The sequence below is a fragment of the Acomys minous genome, assembly GCF_964271855.1.
Source record: "Acomys minous genome assembly, chromosome: 2".
Lineage (NCBI taxonomy): Eukaryota > Metazoa > Chordata > Mammalia > Rodentia > Muridae > Acomys > Acomys minous.
Window position 1 is genome coordinate 135,473,833 of NC_140484.1, and position 19,620 is coordinate 135,493,452.

At 37.8% G+C, this 19,620-nt stretch overlaps 2 protein-coding genes across 2 annotated transcripts; both read right to left on the bottom strand.

Annotated features, from left to right (window-relative positions):
- Window positions 1-10,910: 10,910 nt before the first annotated feature.
- Window positions 10,911-11,870, bottom strand: LOC311580907 (olfactory receptor 51G2-like; the record flags this gene model as incomplete). The annotated part of the gene is made up of 1 exon (XM_084752748.1): window positions 10,911-11,870. One exon carries the CDS (start codon window positions 11,868-11,870, stop codon window positions 10,911-10,913), a length of 960 nt encoding a protein of 319 aa, XP_084608874.1.
- A 6,348-nt stretch (window positions 11,871-18,218) lies between these two features.
- LOC311581216 (olfactory receptor 51G2-like) lies at window positions 18,219-19,166 on the bottom strand (the record flags this gene model as incomplete). The annotated part of the gene is made up of 1 exon (XM_084753293.1): window positions 18,219-19,166. The coding sequence occupies one exon, from the start codon at window positions 19,164-19,166 to the stop codon at window positions 18,219-18,221; it is 948 nt and encodes a 315-aa protein (XP_084609419.1).
- Window positions 19,167-19,620: the final 454 nt, after the last annotated feature.

The following is a 19,620-nucleotide window of genomic DNA, read 5'->3' on the forward strand; positions in this document are numbered from 1 at the left end:
TATTACTCAGTTATTAAAAATAAGGAAATCTTGAAACTTGCAGACAAATGAGTGGAACTGGAAATGATCATTCTGAGTGAGATAATCAAAATATGGAAAGATACTTATGGTATATACTCATGTATAAGTAGATATTAGCCCAACATAGATGACCTCAAAGGACTCCACCCAGCTATGGATCAGGACAGATGCTGGGACTTGATGCTAGACTCTGCATGGAGATCTGAGAATGATATGGAAGAATGGGTGGATGGAAAGACACAAAGGGTTCAAGAACCCCACAAGGAGACCATCAAGGCAGGGAGATCTGAACCTAGGGGGGGGGCTACACAAACTGTTGCATCAACCAATGACAATGCAGGCATTATTCCTAGACACCTGTTTAGATTGGCCAATGGACAGCTCATACTCCATGGTTGGGGGGAGAGTGGGAACTTCCTTGGATATGAACTCTGGTGCCTTCAATTTGATCACTTCCCCTTGAGGTATTGGCCTGGTGGCACACAGAGGATGAGGAACCATGCTATCCAGATAAGACATGATATGCTGTGGCCATATAATGGGGGAGGAAGTCACCTCCTGTCAGAGATCTCAGGGAGTGGAATAGGGTGAAAGAAGGAGAGAGGGTGGGAACAGGAGGATATAAGTGAGGGGATAACATTCAGGATGGAGTCTGAAAAAAAATAGATATTGATTTAAATTCACAATTTTAGATGTACCAAGATAAGAAAGATGTTCTCTTCCAGGTTGCCAAATGCAATAGCCAAAACAATGTGAACATAACATTTATATAATTCCTGGTTGTTTCATTGTTCTTCTTGCTGTAGCTAGCTTATGGTATATGTGTGTGTGTATAATAATATAAACGTAAGTAAAAAAAATAAATAAAAACAAAATAAAATTTAAAAAAGAAAAAAGAATGTATTTTAAACCGAAATGAGCTATCCATTAAATAACACCTTTGTTAACTTCTATGAGTGACTGGAAATTCAATGCTTTCCTCTTACATCTATTCAAGTCAACCAGTCTTTTACGTGTTATATTATTTCAGTTATCATCAAAACAGGGGTTCATTAAGGCAGTTTCATATATATGTATATGAATATATGTGTATTATATATAAAATATCATTAATCATATTATGTTCATTACCTCCAAACACAAACTGCTTTGTGTCAGTCCTCTTCTTCTTTCTTGCTCCAATTGTCTCATAAGCTCTAATTTGTTCCATTTTACTGTTGGTTTATTACATTTTTTTGACAATAGATGCATAGAGTCCCTTTAGTTTCCATCTACATGCTAACAAGTAATAACACTATGATTGGTGTCTATTTTTTAATTTTCTGAGCTTTCCCATTACATATTACATGTCACAAAGCAGATATAGACAGAACTAGCCAACAAATCCACCTTCATTGTCCTGACAAAAAGAAATGTGCTACCACTTCCCATTTACAGAAATCAGAAAAAATTTCCAATTTAACTTTTAAAGATTGACTTAGTAGAAGTTGGGTTTAAAATAGTGGGTACCAAGGCTGCAGAAAGTATAAAGGTTGGGGAACAGTAAATAAATATCTCAATGTGATCAGCGTTACAGTCGAATAGGGGATATTGTTCAGTTGCCTCATCTCACAGGAGAGTGAATCTAATCAACACTATTGAATTGTGTATTTCATAATATCTAGAGGGGAATGTTTGAGATGCTTTTACCAGGAAAAAGGATAACTGTTTCAGATAAGGAATGTGTTAATTATCTTCTTTGATCATTAAGAATCAACACATGTATTTAACCATCAGTGTATTGTATAACTATTATGTGTAATTAAATCAAAATGATGAAAATATAATTGAGCAAAAGGCATATTTCAACTACATATGTTGCTGCAATTACATGGTAATATTATGCCTTTTATATATAGAAAAAATAGTTTATATAATGAACAAAACTGTTCTGATTAAAGAATATAATTTTAAAATATGCAGAAATGCATTCTTAGGCTTTTAAAATCATTATCATCTACAAATACAGGACATAAACTTTGAGCATATCAACTGATACTTCAGTTCATGAACAAGCCTTCCTCACAATCCACTCAAGCCTTTTTTTTCAATATTCCAAGTCTTAGGCATTTTTTCCTTTAGCTTAATCAAAGGTTCAGCCCTGAAAATTTCTTTCCTCAGTGCCTCAGCTTTCCATATGCCTTTTGTAAATCATAAACCATCGAAAAATTTAGTAAGGAGGGACAAGATGGCTGTGTACTGTATGTACCATGTTTAGAGATCAGAGGAGCAGAGTCTGGGAAACAAACTGAAGGCAATAAATCAGTAGTAGTGAGCTCCCACCTCATCGCAGCTGGACAGCCACTGATTGGGAAGGCACAAACATCAAGCACCCTGCATTCCTCAGAATGGGGTGGGGGTGAGGCAGACCCCTGGGGAACAGAGGTTCATGTAGCACATCACAGCAAAACAGGTGACTTCTCAAACTAAACAATTAGTTCAGAAGAAGACTCCCCGCCTCCCCCACCCCACCCCACCCCCCCGCATTGTGGCTGCACATCTCCTGGCTTTGAGAGTCAAAAACCTGAGTACCCTGTACTCCTCCAAATACTAGAGGGCATGCAGACACCCTGGGAAACATAGGTTCAGAGACCCAACAATGCCCTTGACTGAACAGGTAGCTGATCCAAATGACAGTCTTGGGGACTCTACACTGAACAACTGGGGAGGAGAAGAAGCCCTTCCCCACTGTGGCTACCCTGTGGACTTCCCCCAGGGTAGAAAATCACAAGCTTCAAGCACTGTGTGCTCTTCTGAGTACTGGAGCAGGATAGGCTCCCTCTAGAACAAAGAATCGACACAGTGAAAACAACACAGCATTTTGGCCTCCAAGCCACTGCTCTACTTTGTGGCTGATTCCTCTGAGGAGACCAAGTAGTCAGAGGAACCCTATTAAGTCCCAGATCCTAGGTGGCAGCGCTTAGACAAATCTAGCTCCAGGAGAATGATGGTTACTAATCCAGCAAATGAAGCAGCTGCCTTCCAAAGGTACTCAGCCCCGTGACTGCCAGCTTAGAAACCCCAAGCCCCCTCAGAAGATGCCTAAAGGAAAGGGTAAACAGACAAACAACCAAAGCCAGGAAAACACAGCTCCACCAGAAGCCCAGACAACAACAGATACTTTAATGCAGCTGAATTTCAGGAAAATGACATTAAAGGCTTATACAGTTTTTTAAGAATTATAACGAGGGAATGCACAGATCCTCCTACGAATTACAGGAAAATACAAACAAATGAATTGAGGCCATTGAGGAGAAACAGGAAACCACAATCAAACGGGTAAAAGAAATGAGTAAAGCTGTTTAAGACATGAAAACAGAATTAGAGACAATAAAGGAAACACAAATTGAGAAAATTCTCAACGTGGAACAATTAAAGAAGAAATCAGGAAACAGACAAGTATAACCAACAGATGCAGGACAGAATCTCAGGGGCTGAAGATATAATAGAAGAAATTAATACATCTCTCAAAGAAAATATTAAAACAAAAAAATCCATGACACAAAGCATTGAAGAAATCAAAGACACCATGAGAAGACATAACCTCAGGATTATAAGAGTAGATGAAAAGGAAAATGCCAAGTTCCAAGGACCAGAAAATCACAGAAGAAAATTTCCCCAATCTACAGAAAGAGATACCCTTGGACATACAAGAGGCCTAAAGAACATCAAATAAGCCAGAAAAGAAATTCCTCCCAGCACATAATAACCAAAACACTAAATCTTCAGAACAAAGAAAAGATACTAAAAGCAGCAAGGGAAAAAGGCCAAGTAACATATAAAAGCAGACCCATTGGAATTACTCCTGACTTCTCAACAGAGACCATGAAAGCCAGAAAGTCTTGGACTGGGGTCATCCAGACCTTAAGAGACCACAGATGCCAACCCAGACTACTATATCCAGCAAAACTTTCAATCACCATAGATGGAGAAAACAAGATATTCTATGACAAACCAAATTTAAACACTATCTAAACACCAACTCAGCTCTACAGAAGATAGTAGAAGAAAACCCCAACACAATAAGGTCAACCACACCCAAGAAAACACAATATACAGATAATCTTACAACAGCAAAACCAAAACAGGAAAACCAAAACACATTCACCACCAACTCTACATTAAAAGGATCCAACAGTCATTAGTCACTAATATTTCTCAATATCAATGGCCTGAACTCCCCATTAAAAAGCCATAGACTAACAAAATGGAGGTAGAAACAAGATCCATTATTCTGCTGCATTCAAGAAACAGACCTCAGCAACAAATATCCACATTAACTGAGAGAAAAGGCCTGGAAAAAGACTTTCCAAGGAAATGGATCCAGGAAGCAAGTGGGAATAGCCATTCTAATATCTGATAAAGTAGACTTTCAATTAAAATTGATCAAGAAAGATAGAGACAGATACTTTGTTCTCATCAAAAGAAAAATCCACCAAGAGGACATTACAATCTGGAATATCTATGCCCCAAATAGTAGGGCACTCACATTTGTAAAAGAAACACTTTTAAAGCTTAAATCACACATCGATCCCAGCACAATAATAGTGACTTCAATACCTCAATTTCACCAATGGACAGATCTTTAAGGCAGAAACCAAATAGAGAAATAATCAAGCTAACCTAGGTTATGAATCACATGGACCTAACAGACATTCACAGAACTTTTTATTCAAACATAAAAAAATATAGCTTCTGTGCTGCACCACACAGATCCTTCTCCAAAATCAACCATATAATTGGTCACAAATCAAGCCTCCACAGGTACAAAAAAATTGAAATAATCTCCTGCATTCTATTAGACCATCATGGTCTAAAGCTGAACATCAAAAACCATAGAATTAGCAAAAAGCCTATAAACACATGGAAACTGAACAATGTTTTACTCAATGACAACTGGACCAGAAACAAAATAAAGAAATAAATTAAAGACTTCCTAGAATTAAATGAAAATGAAGGAACAACATATTCAAACGTTTAGGACACAATGTAGGCAGTGCTAAAGTAAAAGTTCATAGAACTAAGTGCCTTCATAAAGAAATTGGAGATGAGACATTGCATAAAAGCAACTTAATGGAACTTCTGAAAACGCTTGAAAAAAAAAAACAGACACACCCAAGAAGAGTAGACAGCTGGAAATAATAAAACTCAGGGCTGAAATGAATAAATTAGAAACAAAGAAAGAAATTCAAAAAAAATCAATGAGTCTAAGAGCTTGTTTTTTGAGAAAGTCAACATGATAGACAAGCCCTTAGCCAAATTAACTAAAAGGCAAAGGGAGAGTACTCAAATTAACAAAATTAGAAATGAAAAGGGAGACATAACAACAGACACCAAGGAAATCCAAAGAATTATTAAGTCTTACTTCAAAAGACTATATGCCACCAAATTTGAAAAATCTAAATGATATGGACAATTTTCTTCATTAAAGTCCAAAATTCTCCCAACCAAAAAAGCCCAGGACCAGATGGGTTCAGTGCAGAGGTCTACCAAACCTTCAAAGAAGAACTAATACCAATACTCTTCAATACTCTTCAAACTATGCCACAAAATAGAAAGAGAAGAATCACTAGCAAACACATTCTATGAAGCCACAGTCACCTTAATACCTAAGCCACCAAAGACCAAACAAAGAAAAAGAATTCGGGAATTTCCCTTATGAACATAGATGCAAAAATACTCAATAAAATACTGGCAAACCGAATCCACGAAGGTAGGCTCCATCTCAGGCGTGCACAAGTAGTTAAATATACATAAATACATCAATGTAATCAACTATATAAAGAAATTGAAGGAAAAACCCACATGCTCATCTCCCTACATGCTGGAAAAGCATTTGACAAAATCCAATACCTTTTCATGATAAAAGTCTTAGAGAGATCAGGGATACAAGGTACATACCTGAACATAGTAAAGGCAATATACACTAAGCCTATAGCCAACATCAAACTAAGTGGAGAAAAAAATTTAATCAATTCCACTGAAATCAGCGATGGAAAAAGGGTGCCCACTCTCTCCATTTCTCTTCAATATTGTACTTGAAGTCTTAGCTAGAAAAACAAGACACTTAAAGGAGATCAAGGGGATAGAAATAGGAAAGAAAGAAGTTAAAGTTTCACTATTCACAGATTATGATAGTATGCATTAGTACCACAAAAATTCTACCAAAGGACTCCTACAGATGATAAACACCTTAAGCAAAGTGGCAGGATACAAATTCAACTACCTCAGGTGTCCCTCAGTTAAAGAATGGATAAAGAAACTGTGGTTCATTTTTACAATGGAATACTATTCAGCTTGAAACTTCCAGGCAAATGATGGGAGTAGAAATGATCATTCTGAGTGAGATAACCCAGAACCATAAAGACACACATGATACATACTCATTTGTAAGTGGATATTAGCCCAACATAGATGTCCTCTAAGATAATACACCGCGCATGGGGTTGAACAGGACAGATACTCTGTCTAGAAGCTGGACTCTGGGCAGAATGCTGAGAGTTGTAGGGAAGGGTTGGGGCATGGAAGGTCTGGGAAGGAGCAGGAGCGACACAGGGAGCCCATTAAGGCATGGGGATCAGGGCACTGGAGGGTCTGCACAAACTGATGCACCATTCAAGGACAATGCATGCAAGACCTCTTTTTAGATGTAACCAATGAACTGCCTGTTCTCCATGTTGCAAGGAGAAGGAGACTGCTGCTGAGCCTCTGACATGTACTTAGGAGCCCACTATTTGGTCATGGCCCCTTGGCAAGATGCCCTAGTGGGCACGTAGTAAAAAGGGATGCAGACTATGCTGATGAGACTTAATAGGCTGTTCACAGAGTTCTAGGGAAGGGGAATAAGCAGAAAATGAAGGGATTTATTTATAATAAATAAAATATACATTTAACAAGTACAAGCAGAGGAGAGGGATGCTGCAACAACCCAGGACCCTGCTTGGCAGGACCTAGACACCCTGCTCAGTGGAAGTACATAGGCAGCATAGTCTTTTTTTTTGGGGGGACCCACAATGTGGGGAGTAGGGACTACTTCTGACATGGCCTCTGGTGCCCCAATTTGAATCACTTCCTCCTGGCTGGGCAGCCTGTCCAGGCCACAAAGGAAATGGATACAGGTAGTACAGATGAAACTTGATGAGCTGAGATCAGGTATTAGGGAAAGAGGGCCCCTCCCCTTTCTGGGGACCAGCAGAGAGAGGGAGAGGGGATAAGGGAGGAAAGGTGGGTAGGGAGGTGATAAAAGAGGGGGACTACAATCAGAATGTAAAGGATTAAAACTGCAGAACAAGCAGGTAACTTATATCCCTGATCCCACTATAGGGAAATAGCTCAGAGACTGCTGAGACATGAACGTGTATGCACAGACAACGTTTCTTATTGGTTACAGATTTCCTTTGATTTAGCATTAGATCCTATTCTTCATATGGCATGAATGAAGATTTACAGATGTCTTTCTTCTGCTCATGAAAAAAGCAGAGTACTAGCGCTAATTGTTACTTGCACCCTGCATACATCACAGGCTTATAATTGTAAGACTATATAATGCTTTTGAGAAATTATACATTTTCAGAACAAAAGAACCAGAATTTGAAGCTGGATCAGACTTGAAAGAGTTCGTTTCTCTCAGCATGCTGGATACTGACGTCTTGCATCCTTCATGGTCCAGCTCCAAGTGCTTCAGTTGCTGTTCTCCATCAGAACAGGACAGCTCCCAAGACAGCTGTGAAGAAAGCGTCCATGCACAGCTGGTCCAGCTTTTCAGACTGTCACACACAGGGCTAGTGTTAAACCTGGTATTTCTCAACATTTAGAAGTTGAACCACAAAGATTATTCTATGCTTGTTTAACCATTTTCCCAATTTTATTTGGGCCCCTACAAAGGTATTATTTGTCCTAGATCAGCCAGAAGAAACCTAAAGAGAACGATGCCCCATTTCCCTTAAAGGGGGTTGGATAGGTTTTTGGTTGCTTTCTTGGATTATAGACATTTATTTTCATTGGGAGTTGGTTGAAATTACTATTGGTCTTATCCAGAGGGAAAACAAGATTGGATTCACTTTTCCTTTATCATTCTTTGGTTTGGAGATAGAGGCTAATAGGGGGAACATAGGAATATATAGGGATAATATGACAAAAAGTAGATTATTGAGTCAACTCCTCAACCTAACGCTTTAATTGTGCTCACAAGGTTATTTTTAATTCATTGATATAGAAATTTGTATATTGATGCAAAATAAGTTTAATTTTGATACCTTGGTATAGAATTCAAATTTAAGACTACATATATTATATGTATATATTATGTATACATAATAAGATAGAGTTATATACATAGTATATATACATAGTGAGATTATATATATATATATATATATATTTCTACTTTAATATGAGGTATTATAACCATATCACTCAATTAGAATACAATGTTTACCTCTAATACCTTGAGAGTGCTATTGCAGGCTGTTTAGGATAAGTAAGTTAGACAGGTTAACTGTCAATTGATCAAATCATGGTCATGTCAATTACTAGTCTATTTATATCACAAGAATATACATCCAAGGTGTAACAGATAGGTATGATTCTATAGACAGATAACGTAAAATATGTAAGGTCTTCAAAACCCTCAGCGTCATACAGAATATGGCTTTTAAAGATGTTTTTATTGTTTTAAGGTTTCTTTGATGTTAAGACAGGTTAATTCTTGGCAACACCTAGCCTATCTCAAAGAAGATGATGAACATCAAAGAACCTCCTTGTGGAGATGGCTTAAAATGTGGCAAACAAGCTACTAGGAAAAACTGTCTTCATTTTGATGACAGACAGAATTCTGCCTAATAATAGGCAAGCTTGGATGCAGGTTGAGTCGATGGCCGAACTCTGCCAAGACAGGGTAAGCAAGTCCTCAGTAGTTCCTGCCTCGCAAATATGTCTGTTTGATATATTGGTCCATAAGGCTGAAGATGATGCTCCAACATTATAGACAGTTATGGCTGACTGTTGAGGCAACAAACTGTCCCTGTCATTTTTTTTTTAATTTGGAAGCATCTAACCCTAACTTGTACTTCCTGTTTACCCAGGTAATTAATTTTATTCCTTCTCAAGTCTCTGATGTGGTTTAAGACCAAATAGTTTAGGTTCATAATTAAGCTTAGTTGTTTAGGGCTTAAGATGTTTTATGTCTAGTTAGATGTTTTAAGTTCATAGATAAGAGATATGATAGAAATTGATTTTCATTCAGAAATTTAGACTCACCAAGATAGGAAAGATGTTTTCTTCAAAGCTTCCAAATATAAATTGCCAAAATACTATGAAATATATATATATCTTAATTGTTTAATGATTTTTCTTGTTGTAGGTAGTTTATTGTATATATGTATAATAATATAAATGTATATGTAAAAAAATAAAAAAGATTTGTAAATCATGAACAAATATCAAAAGGACATTTTATCTTCGTTCTTCTGACTCCTTAACTTGTGTTACATAATGCACTTTACCATGTCATTTTATTCTCCTCTGGTGTCTGCTGTTTCTCAGGTTTCTGCTTAGATGCTACCTTGCATGTCCTTCAATTTTTATTCGTAATTGGATATAAATTAGAAATTTAAAAAAGTGAAAAATATTACATATATACACTAAAATAGGCACCACACAGAGTTTGGGGTACTGTTTTACTTTTAAGCTGTATTCAGGCAGTTGTTGTTTTCAGGACTATTGAGATTCTTTAAGCATAAGATTTCAAACATTTAAGGAGACTAGAGTGGAATTGTTTCTGTTCTTATTACCTTACAATTGTTTTGCTTACTGTGGCAAAACAAACAAACATTTTAATTGAATAGCTATATATAGCACATTTGAAATTTCTTTTTGCAAGAATATGAGTAACCTGGAGGATATTCTGCTTAGTAAAACATGCCAGACACAAAATGGACAAATTACCATGTGATCTCATATATCTGTGTAATTTAGAAATGTTGAAGCAGAGAATAAATTGGTGGTTTTCATGGACTGCGAGCTAGGAGAAATGGGAAGATGTTGGTGTTGACCAAAGTGTAATAACTTTGTCCTAAGTAAGTAAGTTTGAGAGGCTTTATATATAAATGGTAATTGTAGTTAATGGTGCTGTAGTACATAATTGAAACTTGCTAAAAGTGTAAATCTAAACTACAAAAAAAATAACTGTTTGAGGTAATGGATGCACCAATTATGTTGATTGTGGTAGTCATTTCACAATGTATGCATACTTCATATAAGCACCTTGTAAAACTGACATATTTATAGTTTTTATTAGTCAGTAAACCCCCAATGAAACAGAAGATAACAACAGATGAATTTTAAAAATAAATTTCTATTAAAGAAGAGAAAAAATACTGAAACCCTAGACATATTCATAGCATGACTTGTGCACACCTAGCCCTGAAGTTTGGATCGTTGTACACTTATGAGAAGTCTCCTTCACACACTTTATCTATTTATGTATTCACTCCTTCTTAAAGCAAATACTAACTAAATGCCTGATGCATTAAAGGTAATGAATTTATAATAGGGGATGCAGATTGAAAAAAGATAATTGTGTCTATAAAGATTACATCTGATTATATATTTTCAAAATGCTTCTATATCAAAAAACCAAAAAACAAAAAACAAACCTGAACAGTATTCTTTGCCATTTATTTCCTCTTGAACTCTAGTAGAAATATTATCTGTATACTTACACACCTGTAAAGGTTCTAATTGTACTCAGTCATATATTCAGTTATAATAACGTCTAATTTATGAGTCCTAATTAATATGTAGAATAGAAACTGTAACTCACTCCATGCTAAATCCCCACAGAAGAAGATTTAGTGATCCTGGATATGTCCAATGCTTCCTCCACCAGACCGGAAGATGCGCAGAATCCGCAGCCTGATCTGCCTGGTCTTTATGGTATAAACAACTGGGTTGAGCACTGGAGGTGTGAGAAAATGAAGATAAGAGAGCAGCACACGGCTGCATGGGGAAGCCCGCTTGCCAAATCGGTGGATCATGGAAAGGCCAATCATAGGTGTGTAGAACAGCAGCACAGAGCAGATATGGGAGACGCAAGTGTTGAGGGCTTTGAGGCGTTCAGTCTTGGAGGCAATTGACAGCACTGTGTGGAGGATCAGCCCGTAGGAGAGAACAATGAGGACCGAGTCCACACCCAGGGTGGAGAGAACCACGAATAGGCCATAGGCACTGTTAATGTGGGTATCAGTACAGGCCAGCTTCATAACATCTGGGTGCAGGCAGTACGAGTGGGAAAGCTGGCGCTTCTGGCAGTAAGGTAGCTTCTTCAGCATGATGGGGGCAGGGATGTGGAGTCCAATGCTGCGGACCACAACGGCCAGGCCCAAGCTGGCAATCCGAGGGTTGGTGAGGATGGTGCCATAATGTAGGGGACTGCTGATGGCCACAAAGCGGTCCAAGGCCATGGTCAGCAGCACAGAAGATTCCATGATGGAGAAGGTATGGATGAAGAAGAGCTGGGCTAGGCACATGTCTAACGCCACCTCCCTGACACCCAACATGTAGATCGTGAGCATGGTAGGCAGTGTGGAGGCAGACAGGCCCAGGTCAGTCACCGCAAGCATGGACAGAAAGTAGTACATAGGCTGGTGCAGAGACGGCTCTGACTTGACAACCCACAGAATCAAACTGTTCCCTGCCAGAGAAGCAATGTACATAGCGCATAGAGGAATGGAGAGCCAGACGTATATAGCCTCAAGGCCAGGGAGGCCAGACAGAAAAAAAGAGGTGCTGGAACGGTTGGAGTGGGACATGGCAGCTGTAACGAAAGGCTCCAAGATCAAGTGTAATCGCAGGAGCTGAGCCCACAGAGTTTCTGCGGTAGAATTTCTGAGGGCTGGTCTCTCTTTAAAAAGTCTTCAAACGTTTCTCTGACATCAAGATCTTCTGAACTATGTCATCATTTCTTCTAGTTCATAACGAATGACCCCTTTAAAATATGAATTTGTTTGTTAGGACAAAGTTTGGTACATAATAAGACTGACTAGATAACCATTTGAAAATATTTAATTCTCAAACTGAAATTCAGCATATGTCTTTAGAAATGTGATAAAAGCATGTGGGTTTCAGTCTGTAGTACACATCCAAGAAACTGAATTCCAACTTCCTCCCAGCACAGCTATTGTGTCAAGTCTATTACAGAATCCAAGTTCTCATTTTCTATTAATTGTTCACATTTCTCTCAGTTTTCCAAAGAAACAACCAAAATTGATTCTGTTACCTTTTTCTTCTACATATGAAGATACACTGGTATAATTCACTACATGTCTTTCATTTAAAGTACTTTATGAAACTTATTTTATATGCAGCATTCAAAATGTTTTTATTTTGGTTTATCATATTTCCAATAATATTTTGATTGTATGTGTGTATACATTGGTGCCTGCAAAGGTCATAGGAGGACGTTGGATCTTCTGGAATATGGTTGTAAGCCATAATGTAGGTGCTGAAAATCAATCCCTGGTCTTCTGCAAGAGATCAAGTGCTGTAAACCATTGAGCCATCTCCCAGCCCCATCTGGAGGTTGGGTGGGTATGAGAGTGGGAGGGATAAATTGAGGGGTGATGGAAGGAAAGAGGACATGAAGAGACAGCTAGAATTAGGGGGATGGGGGCATTGTGTGGAAACTTCCTGGACTCTATGAGGGTGACCCTAGTTAATATTCTAGAAATGGAGAATGCAGAGTCTCAACTGGCCACCTTTTGTAACCAGGCCAGGCTTCCAGTGGTGGAATTAGGTTATATTCACCTGAGTTGTTGGCCAAGGGGGTCCCCTGAAGTTCCCTAAAAAACACAGGCTGATGCTAAGACAGAAGATCACTCTTTGAAAACTGACAGTGGACCTGTGTTGCCATGGACAATTTTTACCCAGCTTATTGAACTTTGGTGGGTTGGGCTGGTACCTGTTGGATCTTTCATCTCTATGCTCTGGTGTCTTTAACCCGAGGAAGTACTCTGCATATTATAGAGAGTGAAACCTGGACACAAAACCACCTGCAAAATCCTCCACCTACAATCTGTCCTGCTCCCAAGATGTGCTGGAGCAATGTTTGGGCAGAACTTATAGGAGTAGCCAAGCAGTGTTTAGTTTAATTTGAGGGCCAGCCATGAGAGGAAGCCAATGCCCTACACTGCTAGGGTGTCCAGGAACTGGAGAATGGAAAGTCCAGAGACCTAGGGTAGAACTACACACAACTGGCAAAAATATCAATGAAATTATTTCTAATGATATTCTGCTTTGCTCATAGATTGATGCCTGGTCCAGTTTTCATCAGAAAGGCTTCCTTTGGAAGTAGAGGGAATCAGGTGCAGAGGCCCACTGACAGGAATTATGTGAAAAGAGTTTAAGTTGGAGGTATCTATCGATTCCCTTACCTTCAGAGATCAGGGGCTCCACAGAAGAAGGCAAAGGAAGAGTGTAGGAGTCAGAGGAGGAATGGCGAACACCAGGAAAACATGGCAGAGCTCATAAAAGCTCATAGAGACTGAACTGGCAAGCATGGGGTCTGGATGGGTGTGTACCAGGTCCTCTGTGTATGTGTTATGGCTATTAGCTTGGGGTGTGTAGGGCTCCTAAAAGTTAGAATAGATGTATCATTTACTATTATGTACCATTGGCACTTTTTGTCTGCTATTGAATTGCTTGCCTGGACTTCTTATGGGGGCTTTTGCTTTGCCTTATTGTATCTTGTTTTGTCTTGTTTGCTTGTTGGATGCCTGCTCTTTTCTGAAGAAGAAACAGAATGTTTAGGGGAGAAGAGAGATGGAGTGAGAAGACTAGAGAAAGAGAAGAAACTGTGATCAGGATTTATAGTATGAGAGAAGTATTCAAGTTTATAATTTTGTCTCTTGGCCAAAAAATAAAAAATAAAAGGATCTCAGACTAGAAATAATCCCAAGTGAATTTTGAATATTGTGTTCTTTAGCTGAAGACAAACACCAAATTGTAATAGATGTCCTGAAAATAGTCACAAACCTATTCTCTTTAAATATTTCATTTTTGTTGTCTAATTAAATAAATATGTTGTGTAGTTTTATGCACAGTAAACTAAAATTGTCATAAGTTCTTATTTGTTTGTTGTATTTTTGTTGTTGTTCTTTCTTCTTGCCCCTCAATTAGATGCTTATGATTTTATAAGAGAAACTATGTTAGTTACTCTTTTAGATGCAGGGATTAGAGCTATTACATGTTCCAACAGTAAAGGGGAAAAGAAGCATCATGATCTATATTATTACCAATATGTAGAGAAAATAAAACAAATGGGAAAGAGAAGTCTAATACTGGATCAGTGGTTCTCAACCATTTTAATGCTATGACCCTTTGATACAGTTCCTCATGTTGTGGTGACACCAAACCATAAAACTATTTTGTTGCTACTTCATAACTATAATTTTTTACTGTTATGAATTGTAATGTAAACATCTGATAGACAGTATAACTGACATGCAACCACTGTGAAAGGTTCATTTGATACCCACAAGTTAAGAGCCATTGTACTAGATTGGAGAATTTGAGGATAAGAATAAACCTTCCATGGTGAGATGATTCAGACCACCAAAATCAATTCACTCGCTTAAGAATACTCCATGTCAGCCAGCAGAATAAGGACCAGATCCCTACTGTACTAAACATCTGTCTCTTCACTCTAGACGTAGTGATGCAGGATGGGTAATTCTAGTATAAATGGCAACTTGTAAGTCATGCAGCGTTTTAGGTCTCCCTTAACTAGTTAGTCAGTGTTTCTTGGGTTAAGGCCTTACCCTTGGTGTTTCAACAGTGCCTTGAGGAGACTGTGCTATATCCCAACGTCTGAACTGCTGCCACCATTATGTATAAGAGTGCATGTTCAGTGCTCAGATAATGTGAAAAAAATGTTTTTCATATCCAAAAATATCTTGTGAATATATTATATATTGATATATGCTTATATTTTGTACTATATATTTACTCTTTACACAAAAGTAAATTGGTGAACTGTATTAATTTCCATAGAATAAATACACACACACACACACACACACACACACAGAGAGAGAGAGAGAGAGAGAGAGAGAGAGAGAGAGAGAGAGAGAGAATGAAAATTCCATATCATCCTAGAGTATCTAGAAATTAGTTAATGATTGTTAATATTTGTTTTAATTTTTCTATTTCTTACCTTAAAATATACAGGGTGAATTTCAAATATAGTTATTCAGAGATATAGAAAAAGCTGCAGTCAACAGAGATCAGCATGAATTTATCCACTCAGGTCATATTTCTTTTACCTTCCATTTTAAAAGAAGAAAAAGAAGTTAAACTATTTCCCAAATCAGCAACTCAATATCATTTTTTGATTTTAAAAATCTCCCTAGTTTTAATTCAGATCTGTGGAGGTATACATAGTAAGACTTCTAAATATTAGCACATTATGCACATACCACTCATGCACATTATGATCCATTTAAGGCAAGGAATTATTGGTGATGAATTGTGGCCTATCTAACAATTTTTGCACTTAATTGACTTTCTCTGCTATAAAAGGACATCTGAAGAATTCATTAAGAAACCCATCCATCATATTCATGATGTCTGAAGCAAAAAAATTCTCTTTCTTTATTCTAAATAGTCAATGGCTTTGCTTCATGATTTTAGTTTAAATGTTTTAGCACTGTTACTAATTTTAGTAAGTGGATTTAGCCCCCTTTTTCAAAATCCACATTATGTACTCACTGAAAATGAAGCAAGAGCAGAGAACATGCTTCCTCCTGCTCATGAGGCCAGTGGCAGGGAGTTTTCAGTGAAGACTAATTTTACAGAAAATTAGCCAATACCCAGGTTGTCCCCTGATGAACACAACAGGGACCATAAATTGGGTGGCAGCAACGGCTTTAATTATGCCATTGAAAACAAACTTCACAAGTGCTGAAGCAACACTGTTGTGCTTATTAGCCATCTGGTTCTTTAACAATTGAGTTTTTAGTGCTGATGGAGATTCCTTAAAGAATCGCTATGATTTTAATATTTACTGATACTATTGGGGTATATAATGCAACTATGTATGAAAATAGATTTCTAAATTTTAAATGACCCATTAAACAGTTAATCAATCATTATCACTAGTTCTAAACAACAAAGATTTTCTGTCATTGTAATATAATATAACAGTTCCATAAAATGAAGCATATCTAAATTTAAAAATAAAAGTCTAAAGTTTGACAGAAAGTAGAAAATTAGCGAGTGTCCGAAAGACAAAATGAAAATAATGTGTGCTCTTTCCCTCTCATAAAGCTTCATGAAATAATGTTTCACAAAATAAGTATATGAAATCTCAGTCTTTGTCATGGGATTGCTTATTTGGCATGTCCATGATGTACATCAAAACAGAAATTTATAACACTCACTGGTGCATTTAAAATTCTGAATGTAAGTCAATAATTAACATATCTCATTCCTATCAACTTAAAGCATCTATCTAGACCTAATATATCTTAACACTTAACCAACAGTATGAGTGTAACATCTATATAATTCTCATTGCTTTATGGTTCTTCCTACTGTAGGTAGTTTGTTGTTTATATGTGTAATAATATAAATGCATATGTAAAAAAGAAAATGTATACATTGAAAACAAAAACAAATTATACTTTTACTGACTTTCACATGTACTCTGGTGCCTCATATTTGATCAAGTCCCCTGAATGGGGAGACCTGGTGGCACTCAGAGGAAGGATAGCAGGCTACCAAGAAGAGACTTGATACCCTATGAGTATATACAGGGGGAGGAAGTCCCCCTTAGTCACAGTCATAGGGGAGGGGAATAAAGGAAAATGGGAGGGAGGGAGGAATGGGAGGTTACAAGGGAGATGATAACCATTGAGATGTAATGTGAATATATTAATAAAATAAAAAACCTATGTATTAAAACTCAAAAAAAATTATACTTTTACACAGTGTTATGCCCCAGTCCTTTTAAGTGTTCCATGCTTAGAAGGTAGTATTCTATTTTGTCTTCTTTCTACCTAAATCAAGAGGTGCACTTAAAGACATGCCTTCACAGCAAACAGCTAGGTTGGGACTTGTATTTTGATACTGTATTTCTGTTCATAGTTCTATTACAACATTTCAAATTAATTCACAGTACAATTTTGCCTGAAGTATCAGAACTTAAGTGAAGTCCCCGTCTGACCCTACCTGGTAGTTATTTTCTCAGTAAAGCAATTGCAATAGGGAAGTTAGTTAAGCCACTCTGGCACAGGCACCATGATAACACTGGATAACTCAATTTCTGTAGCTATGGCATATTTGTGGGTCAGCCTTCATAAAAATGCTCTCCTAAGCTGTCTACCAGCTTACTTCTTAATATCATTCCTTAAGAACTGAGGGAAATATGGGTTGTACCTTGAGCCAGCAAGTCAGTACTTGCAGTGATTCTTGAAAATATGAATTTTCCATATATACACTGAAAAGAAAGGGGTTAGCTCAAGTGAGAAAGATGGGGAGTATTGAAGTTTCTACACATTATTAAGTGATGACCTTTAGGAAAATGTAAAATTACATATTTAAGGTTTCAGACACTATAGTTCAAAATTATGAGTTTTATTTTTTTTAAATATACACATTATACTTTGGGATACTTATTCAGTTACAGTTTCAGATGTGATTTCCAACTTATAGTTATTATATAAATCAAAAGTAAGATATAATGCAATAGAACATTATCATTATTGCCAAGAGTACAACTAAATGAGACCCTCTTGAACTTATTTTCAGAACTCGATGTGTTTATCAGAAACAGACTTCAGATGTTGCAAACACTCATTCTTACGCTCTGTGCACTTTAATGCTGAAGTGCACTAATACTATTGAGATGCAACCAATTATCCTGTAATAAGGCTTTCAAAGACAAAAATAAGTTATCAATAGTAAGAATTGATATTTTTTCCATGTGTCAATTATGGTTTTGATGTATGGAGGAATCCACACCGTATCCTTGCTGCTGTGTCTGATGAGTTAACTGATGAATCTGTGAAAGCAGCATTGTGCTGCATGGTTGGGATACCGGGAGTCAGTCAATCTTAGTCAGTCAGTCTTTACCTGGGCTTGAGGAATTGTCCAGTGATATTTCAGTGTTTCTTGGGATGCAGCATCTTTAGAATGCGAACCCGAATCTCTTTGGTTTTGACACTGTAGACAATTGGGTTGAGCATCGGGGGCATAAGGAAATGAAGATAGGACAGAAGCATGTACACCTGAGCTGGGAGTTTCTTCTTCCCGAAGCGGTGAATCATAGATAGACTCACCAGTGGCGTATAAAATAAAAGGACAGCGCAGATGTGGGAAATGCAAGTGTTGAAGGCTTTCAATCGCTCAGCAGTAGAAGCAATGCTCAGGACGGTCTTCAAAATCAGCACGTAGGAGAGAAGAATTAGCACGACATCCATCCCCAATGTAGAGAGCATGACAAAGAGCCCAAACCCACTGTTGACGAGTGTACTGGAACAGGACAGCCTTAGAACATCAGGATGAACACAGTAAGAATGAGACAGGGCGCTGATAGGGTGAAACGTCAGCCTTCCCAGGAGCACGGGCAAAGGCAGATGAAGGGCAGCACTGCGGATCACTACGGCCAGTCCAATGGCCCCAATACGTCTAGTTGTGAGAATGGCAGCATAGCGCAAAGGCTCTCTGATGGCCACACAGCGGTCAAAAGCCATGGCCAAGAGAACAGCGGACTCGATGACTGAAAATGTGTGGATAAAGAAGAGTTGCATAAAGCAGGCTGCAGCGCCTATCATTCTTTGGCCCAGGAGATAAACAGCGACCATTGAAGGCAGTGTAGAAGCTGAGAGGCCCAGGTCAGCCATTGACAGCATGGAAAGAAATAGGTACATCGGCGTGTGAAGGCTGGGCACAGACTTGACAATGTGCATTATCAATATGTTACCCAGCACAGAAAGAATGTAAATTAAGCAGATGGGAATTGCAGTCCAGCAATGAGAAGTTTCCAGTCCAGGAAGATCCATCAATATGAAGAAAAAGCTGCTGGCATTACTATGTTCAGAAGTAGCCATATCTCTGGGAAAGGATTGCCTAAAAACTGTAATGGAAGGGAAAAAAACAGAAATAAAAACAAAAAATGTTTATTAGTACTCTGTTTGCATGTTGTCTTACATGGCATTTCTTCTCTGCCCGCAGAGCAGTAATATTTTGCATTTATTTATACTGTTTAATACTATTCTTTCAGTGGTTTCTACTTTAAAATGATTCAGAATCACTTCTTAACAACTGCTTTGTTTTAAACAGCGCATTTGGATGACTAACATGAAGAAGTCTCCTTCTTCATCTGGAAAGTTGTTCAACATTTGAATTTGAAGAACAATCCTGTGTTTACCACATAGGGCCCAAGCATATGTGATACATTATTTCTAATAGCGGAACACAGACATGTTTCAAATGGAAGCAAGGTATAGACAAAGACAATTGTCTGAATGAGTATGGTGGCATTTGAGTATAAATTATAAGTAA